Source organism: Mus caroli, chromosome 4 (assembly GCF_900094665.2).
Source record: "Mus caroli chromosome 4, CAROLI_EIJ_v1.1, whole genome shotgun sequence".
Lineage (NCBI taxonomy): Eukaryota > Metazoa > Chordata > Mammalia > Rodentia > Muridae > Mus > Mus caroli.
Window position 1 is genome coordinate 105,425,430 of NC_034573.1, and position 9,007 is coordinate 105,434,436.

The following is a 9,007-nucleotide window of genomic DNA, read 5'->3' on the forward strand; positions in this document are numbered from 1 at the left end:
ACACACACACACACACACACACATACACGGCAGGTGGGGGGAGTGCTGTCCATGCAAAGCCTCCTTAATATGATTTTTCCTTTTTGAAAAAAAGTATTTTTATTTCATCTGTATCAGTAGCTGCCTGTATGTAAGTACATCAAGTAGGTGCCTGGTACCCATCAGAGGGCATCCAATGCTTTGAAACTGGGGTTACATACAGATGGCTGTGAGCTACCATGTGGGTGCTGGGAACTGATCCCAGGTTCCCTGCAAGAGCAGCCAGCACTCTCTCTTAACGCTGAGCCATCTCTCCAGCCCCTGAAGTCATTTTTTAGAAATGCTCTGATTTCAATTCAAAACCAACTGTTACAAGGCTGTACTTGTGTGTGACTTTGAGGTCTTCCACAAACACAGTTCTAATAGCATTTGAACTGGAACATATCTAGATTAACCAAGTATGTATGGTCCATGAAACTTCAACCCAAAATGAATAAATCAAGATTTCAAAGAGAATAAGGATGTGGAAACAACTGATACTGAAAAAAGATCAATTTAGGACAGACTGAGGAAAAGACTAACTAATTCTAATGTTTTGTTTTTGTTTTTTTAACTATTAGATCCAGACATGGTCGGGCAGACCTTTGGTCCCAGCACTCAAAGCCAGCCTAGTCTACAGAACTAGTTCCAGAACAACCAGGGCTATACAAAGAAATCCCATCTTGGAAAAAAAAAATTACTATTAGCTCCCTTAACCCAGAGAAACTAGACGTTGTTTTGGTATCCTGGTCTGAGACTCACAAAGGCCATGAACTCTGACACTGTTAATTTCACATTACGAGGCCTACATATCTGACAAAAAGCAACTTAAAGGAGGGTTTACTTGGGCTCACAGTTTAAAGGAATAGAGTCAATAACGGAAGAGGGGCATGACAGCAAGAAGATGCCCACATGTTATTAAAATCCAGGAAACTAGAGCAGGATAGAAAACAGATCAGCTGTTCTCATCTCACCATCCAATCTGATGAGACTTTTCAGAACAAAAGGTGGAAAAAGAGAAAAATGGCTCTCCTAGGAAACTTAAGGTTCTCTGGTCTTCAAACTCTAAATGACACCACCAGCTTCTTTGATTCTCCTGTTTACATATGGCCTCTCAGGTGGCTTCTCAGCCTTTATGAGTGTGAGATAGTTCTCCAAATACAAACACTTTTACAGGTTTAATTACATCTCTTAATAGCTGTGTTCCTCTGGAAAACTCAATTTTTTCCCCCAAGTAATCATAAGTAATTATCAATTAAAGTACAGATACTCTGAGGCAGCAATCCACTTTTATGAATCCAATAAACAAAATATCCATATGCAAAGTTATATTTACAAGAAAGCTCACTGAAGCACAATTAACAGCAAAAACACCCATAGAAACTGTTGTTAACTAGCCATCAAGTGACATGGTACAACTATGCTATGACAATATCCAGAATACTCTGCAGCTACAAATAAAAATCTATTGAGTATATAGGAAAACCCTAACAGACTAAATAAACATGATTAATTTAGTTGGGGGGGGAAAGTGAATAACCTATTAGATGTAAAAATTTTAAATATTTTCAATCGATGGCTCAGCTCATTTGCTGCTCTTACAGAGCAGTGCAGTTTGGTCCCAGCACCCACACAGCAGCTCACAACTGTATGTAAAGTTCCAGGAGAGTTGACATTTTCTTCTGGCCTCAAAGGCAGCAGGCATTTAAGTAGCATATTCAGGCAAACACTCATCACACACATAAAATTAAAACAGGAAGCCTGGTGTGTTTTGTTTTTAAAGCTACAGATAGGAAAGCAGTAAATAATGGTAATCTCTAGATGAAAAGAAACTGAACTTGTCCCAGACATTACTTTTCTACTTTAAATGAAAAAGTATAGTAGAAGCTCTTCTCACCTCTCCTAAAATATCAACATAAAAAAACCTTATGCTAACTCAGAAGGCAGAAGCAGGCAGACCTCTGTGAGTTCAAGGCCAGTCCGGTCTACAAAGCCAATTCCAGGACAGCCAGGACAGTTACAAAGAGAATCTCTGTCTCCAAAACCAAAATGAAAACAAAACAAAACAAAATAGAAACAAAAACCACTACCACCACCAAACCAAACCAAACCAAAAAAACCTTACAATAAACACTCTTAAAAGAAATAGTGGGGCTGATGAGATGGCTCAGCGGGTAAGAGCACTGACTGCTCTTCCAAAGGTCATGAGTTCAAATCCCAGCAACCACATGGTGGCTCACAACCACCCATAATGAGATCTGACTCCCTCTTCTGGTGTGTTTGAAAACAGCTACAGTGTACTTATGTATAATAATAAATAAACCTTTAAAAAAAAAGAAATAGTGGTTCTTCTAGAGTCAAATTTTGTTGCTTTTTAACCTCGTATGAGTGTTTTGCCTGCATATATGTATGTGTGCCATGTGAAAGCCTGTGGCCTGTGAAAGACAAAAGGGGAAGTCAGATCCTCTGGAACTGAAGCTACAGACCATGTGAGCACCATGTGGGTGCTACAAATCTAAGTGGGTCCTCTGGAAAAGTAGCTAGTGCTCTTAACAATAAAGCCATCTCGCTAGCTCCCAAAAGCAAGTGTTTTGTAAACTTTCTTTTAAAGACTATTTATAGCTTTTAATTTGTCTTTTTTAAAAAAAAATCATCCTTTAACCATATCCTACCCTTAAAAGACTAGAATAGAACTTAAGGTCTACCAGATTTTTCTTTAGTGCCTTCTGAATATACAGGGTGAGTTCTCGATTTTGAAATCAAAAGCTTTGAGAATTCTGCTCAGCATACTTACCATTCATTCTCTCAGAGTAAACAAAAACATCTCAAAGATAGGTCTTATTCATATATTTGGTCCAGAAAGCTACTTGGGTGCCCCCTAGAGACCAAATTTTTAAAATGTATACAGCTTCATGATACAGTAATGTCTTCTGTCAGCACTTTTATTCAACACTACCTACTATGTGCTAGGTACAATGCTCAACAACAGAGAAAAAGATAAATAAAATCAAGGTTTGATTTCTATATGCCTAAATTCAATCTCATCCAAAACTTTGTTAAGCACAGAGTGAGTCATCCATTCAAGGAGGCTCCTAAGGAAGTCATGACACAAATAAATATAAGTTTTACTCACTACTTACGTAAACAAAATGGTCACAGTATATGAAAAAGAAAGTAAGTATTCTTTCCAACTAACCCATACAAAATTGTGCATACTATTTTCAAAAATAACTTTAGGTTACAGCCCTCTAATTTATTTTTGACCAAAACAAATATAAAGCTTAATTTTAAAAAATTAACAAGTGAGGCTTGATGACCTGATTTCCATCCCTGAGCTCACATAAAGGTGAATGGAGGAAACCAACTCCACAAAGCTGCCCTCTAGACATGTACCAAAGCACATGCATATATACTTATGTACAGACAACAGAATAAGTAAAGAAACTGTAAATGATACAGCACCCCGCTGAATCTTAGAAATACATCATTATACAATAGTTCCACTGACTCCTTACTTCAAATAAAATCATTAGAGACTTAGAAAATAGTATAAGAGAACACAGATTTAGAAATAACTAGAAAATAAAATTAAACTGAAAGGATCACTCCAAATGAATGAGTGAAGTCAATTTCCAAAGCTCCCTCAAAACTTCTCATCCCAGTAGGAGATATGGTAAAAGGTTCTCTCTCCACCTTACGTGCCCTCCCCTCCCCATGGAGCAATTACTAAAGTGGAGCGTGACTCCAGAAAAACTTCCTTCTTCCCGGCAACACTCTCCCTTACCTAACTTCAAGGGTTCTGCATCCCTGAAACCAAGATGGACTTCTGACAGCACATAGCAGCACACACTCCAATCCTAGCACTTGGGAGGCTGAGGCAGGAGAATAGTTTGAGGCCAGCCTGAGTGAGGATAAAGAGACTACACCTCAAAACAAACAACACAACACAACTTTTGGCAGCCTGAATTGAAACACCAAAATAAGCTCTCTCCAAAGAAACATTTCTATAATCAACCACATTTCAGGTACCCTGTGAACCAAATTTGCTTTGATGACAGTTGATGAATTTAACATTAAGTTATATATTATAACATTTTCCTAAAGGAAAAAAATTAATTTTAAACTTGCCGTCTTTGGGGATTATGTTCACAGCTGCCTACATAATGAAATATTGAGCCAAAATGCAGACTCACAATGGGGAAAAATGCCTAACTTACCTGACTACAGACATCCCAGTGTTTATTTGACCAGCTAAGGAACAGTCATTGTTAAATTATACATCTGAAATAGCAGATTATCAGGTGGATGTTTATGGCAACTGGAATCAACAACAAACAGTTCAAAACAATGCATTCTAGCTGGCTTGGTGGGACAGGCCTATAATCACAGCTTTTTGACATTGAGCCGAGAGAACCACAAGTTCAAGGCCTGCCTTAGTTACAGAGTGAGTGCAGGGAGTACTTACTGAGAATTTTAAAGTACAAGGTACAAAGAGAGAGGCTCTGTCATAGAGTGCATGCCTTTCATGTGTGGGACCCTGGGTTCCACTGTCAGTGCAACCAGAAAAATGAACAAACACAGAAACAAACAGCCCACAGCTTAAGCTCATGTAACCGCTCATCAAGGACTGTGTAATTAACAGTATTAGCAACTATCACTTCACCAAGTAGAAATACCAGTCACTCAACACAGACATTTTTAATCCAGTGGAGTAATGGGGGAATTATTAGATTGAGTACAGACATTTAAGGACATAAATTCAGAAAAGTATTTGGGTGCACTCAAATATGAAAGTCATAAGCCAAGTTTTAAAATGTAATGCACCTTTAGGGGTTGGAGAGTTGGCTTCGAGGTTAAGAGCACTGACTGCTCTTCCAGAGGTCCTGAGTTCAATTCCCAGCAACCACATGGTGGCTCACAACCATCTGTAATGGGATCTGATGCCCTCTTCTGGTGTGTGAAGAGAATGACAGTGTACTCTCTTTAAAAAAAAAAAGTAATCCACCTTTAAAATAAAAATGACCAGTTCCAGACAGTAATCTTATACCCAACCTGCTGTTCCTTGCAGTACATTAAATCAACCTGGTGTCTTTCTAAAAATAAATTAAATGACCAATATAATAAAGCCAGGAAGCTTAAACATTTGCATCTATGTGCAGGTGTGAGACCTCATTTAACAGTCACAGATACAAAACAAGACATTTCATTGCTATTTTCTCCCTTCTTACAAAGTAACTTAGGCTAAAAGTAACTTCTCTGGGGCTAGGAAAAACAATAGCAGAGTCAGGTCTTGAAGTGCTTACCTGTTCTGACTCACTCCCTCCTTTACCATGTTATCTATATTTTAATCATTTTACTTATAAACTGAAACCATCCACTTGTCATTTGGTTTTCTAATAGATAAAACAAACAGAAGTAAAAATAAGGAGAAAAATTCTATGTGCTTTGTGATTAAACTGATTTTTCAAAGTTATCTGTAATTCTAAACATAACTGTAAAACACACAACTTTTAGACCACATTACTTTATTTATCTGTGGGTGTTCTTTATAGAATAGACTATAGGTCAGGAGCTGAATGTATGAATGTGGGAAAAAATCCAAAGAAAATATAGGCCACAGCCTATAGGAAAAGAAGAAATTATCAAGTTCTGGGTCAAAACCTTTTATCAAGCACTCAATTTAAAGGTGAATGTTGGGTGTTTTTCCCCAACCCTGGTTGCCATTTCTTTCTGATTGTCTTGTTTTCCTTTAAAATACTGCCCAAGACAGTCCATTAAGCCTTCCTCACCGCATCATTACAGCTCACAGGGGCTAGAAAAACCAAGACAGTCCATCATTACAGCTCACAGGGGCTAGAAAAACCAAGACAGTCCATCATTACAGCTAAAAGGGGCTAGAACCCATATCTGCTTGAGTTTAAAGTCTGCCTCTCTACGTGTACATGCCACCCCTGACCTCAAATACTAAAAGAATGGAACTGGTAAACTTATGTCAAAACTTTAATTGTATTTAGTTATTTGTGTGGGCAAACCCTTGAGCTCCAGAGTGAACATCAGAAGACAACTCGCGGGGGTGGGGTGGTGGTTCTCTGTGGGTCTCAGGGATGGAACTTGGTGGTAGGCGCCCTTACCCGTTCAGCCATCTCTGCAGTCCTAAAGCAAACATTATTTAAAAAATAATAAGAGGATTTTATAGTTGGGTGGTGTTTTACTTTCTCGGAGAGCAGAGTTTTTTATTTGCTTAGACAACTGAGATTCAGTGAGAGTGAGTGACTCACTCGCCCAAGGAAAAGGGCGTGAGTTGTCAGCTGGGCCAAAGGTTAGCGCCTGGGCTCTCACAAATCCGGCACTTTAACTACCACAAGATCCGGGTCGGGTTCCTCGAGGCCGGTTAGCCGGAGACTGACAGCCAGAGAGATGTAGCAAGAAGACCCGGATCCCAGGAGTGGAAGCAAGGGCGCGCGGAAACAAAGCGGACACCGCGGCGCGCACTCGCAGACTCGACGCCCCTCGGCCGGGGCGCGCGGTGGCCGTCGGGACTCGTAGTCCGCTCCCCACAGCGGGGGGCGCGGCCGCCAACGCGGCTGCTCCCTCCGGCCCCGGCCCGCTCCGCTCAGCCCGGGAGCTCTCCGTCGCCCTCCCGCACGGCCTCACCTCGACAATGCGCGCGCACTGGGTCCCCTTGCCCGCACCGGGCCCGCCCAAAACGAACACGACCAACGGCTTCATGAGGTGGAGAGGGAAGAGCCACAGTCCGCGGGTCAGCGGCGGGCAGCTCGGGACCAGGACGTACGGCAGCAGGCGACGACAGCTGCTCAGCATACAACGCGCCTCTGACAGCGGCCGGCGCGGCGGCGCGGGCGGGGCGGCAGGGAGGGGGCGGGCAGAGCGGGCGCCGGGGCCCCGCCGCCAGCTGCGGGCCGCCGTGACAGGAAGGGGCGGGGCCTCCGTGAGCTGCGCCAGCTTCCGCTCGCGGTTCCGGTTCTTCCTAACGTGGCTGGAGACCCAAGGCATTTCAGTTTCAGAACCTGGATTGATGTTTAGGCAGACCAGTGGTTCAATCTCCCGGGTTTCCCTTTCCCAAGAGAAGCGGCCTAACCGAATAGGCAAGCACAGGAGTCAGTAGGAACAACGGCATGGTTGGGAAGGAAACCAAGGGAAAACGAGAACAGTTTGAGTGAGGTTTGCAAAGAAGGCCTCTAAAGAGGTGACCTTGGAGCCAAGACTTGAGGGCTGAAAGGAGCAGAGACTTGGATGCAGTGACTCGCCAAGAGAGGAGGGCATGTTGGAAGGTTAGGGCTGGATAAGGGAAATGGAAAGTCACTAATGGAGAGTTGAGCCGGTTATGGAAAAGCACGTAGGTTATATTCTAACCGCAGGGAAAGCCTTTAAGTTTAGCTCTGTTACCCTGACTCGGGCCATTAGGGAAAACTCTGAACAGAGAAGATAAGGAGTGAAAACACAAACCTTTGAAAATTGGAGTCGACAGTGGTAGCATTTTCATGGAGTTTTTTATAGCAACAGAACAAAGTTATGAATCATGGCATTTTTTTTTCCAGATAACTTGGTAGAGATGGTTTCTAGCAAAGCTGGTACTGCTATTGGCCCCAGATGCCAAATGATGATGATAAGGATGAGACAGGCTGATCCAAAGGTTATCTCAATGGATGGTTCACAATCAGTTACAGATTGAACTCCTGTTCTATACCTTCCTTCCTCCTCACTACTGCACTTGACTAGAGATAGAGTAAGACAAAGCCCACCTACCTCAGAACTCCCCCAGTGTGCTTTAAATTGGGCCTGCAAGCTCACTTCTCCGTCTGTCTTGGTAATGGGAGACCCCAGCATGCTGAACTTCTGCAGAATAAAACACTCTTTGTGTTTACATACTTTTTGAATCCAGGGTGTCATTCTTTGAAAAATCATGGACCTTACAATCACATTCTTAGTCTTTGGGTTTGGAAGCTAGGGTTCTGTCTGTATGTTACAAATGGACTTAGCTAATAGTCACAAGAATGTTAGGTCACATAGAGGTGAGCAATAAATGGTTGGTTGGGGGCTAAGATAGATAATTTGGCTTTGGACCTACAGTATTCCAGCTCCCCAAATAAGAAACCTGAAGTCAAAGGCTGAAGCAGGAGGATGATAGGTTTGAAGCCTGACTGTATTCCCAGCACTTGGGAGGCAAAGGCAGATGGAACTCTGTGAACTCAAGACCATCCTCATCTGGTTTACACTTTTAAGTTCCAGACCAGCCAGAGCTACATAGACTCACATCTCCAAAACAATAATGAAACCCAAACAGCTCGATACAAAATTATATTTGCAGCAGCTGGTAGGTGGAGGAAAGAAGTATTTCACAGCCAGCTTCAACTACATAGCAAGTTCCAAGTCAGCTTGGGCTACATGAGACCCTGCTTAAAACAAAAAAACAAACAAACAAAAAATTTCAAAGCCAAAATAGGCCCAAGAATATTTATTTCTTTAAGTCTTACTGCTAATAAGAAGCAAGGAGCTTCCAGGTTTGTGTTTTTGTGCATGGAAAAGCAGAGCACTTGAGACTTGAAAGAAACAAAACTAGTCCTGACTCTCTGTATTACCAACAGAAAGTAAGTACCTTGTCTGGGGGCATTGCCCCACTTTTGTACAGATATTAAAGCAGAGAGGATGGAGGGTGTACCAAGAGTACACAGGCCTTTCTTTAAGTCTTACTGCTAATTAGTCACTCTGGCCTTAGAAAACTACTAAAAATCCTTGCACTTTAAACTGGGACAAAAGTAAATGAAAACTTGTCTAAGACCATCAAGAAGGAGTGGATAGTTGGGGGTGATGGTGCACGCCTTTAACACCAGCCCTCGAGGTAGAGGCAGTCGGATCTCAGATCTACAGAGCAGGTTCCGGGATACCCAGAACTACACACAGAAACTCTATCTTGAAAGGAAAACAAATAAACAAAAAAAGCCCAAATGGACTCAATTCTTTTTTTTTT

The 9,007-nt window shown here is 42.0% G+C and overlaps 1 protein-coding gene across 1 annotated transcript in view; it reads right to left on the reverse strand.

Annotated features, from left to right (window-relative positions):
• Positions 1-6,943, reverse strand: part of Cmpk1 (cytidine/uridine monophosphate kinase 1) — a 27,663-nt gene extending 20,720 nt beyond the window's left edge. The window contains exon 1 of the mRNA XM_021160055.2: positions 6,673-6,943. Within this exon, the coding sequence (XP_021015714.1) occupies positions 6,673-6,840 (168 nt within the window). The 5' untranslated portion in view covers positions 6,841-6,943. The remainder of the gene's footprint in view (positions 1-6,672) is intronic.
• Between the last annotated feature and the right edge of the window lie 2,064 nt (positions 6,944-9,007).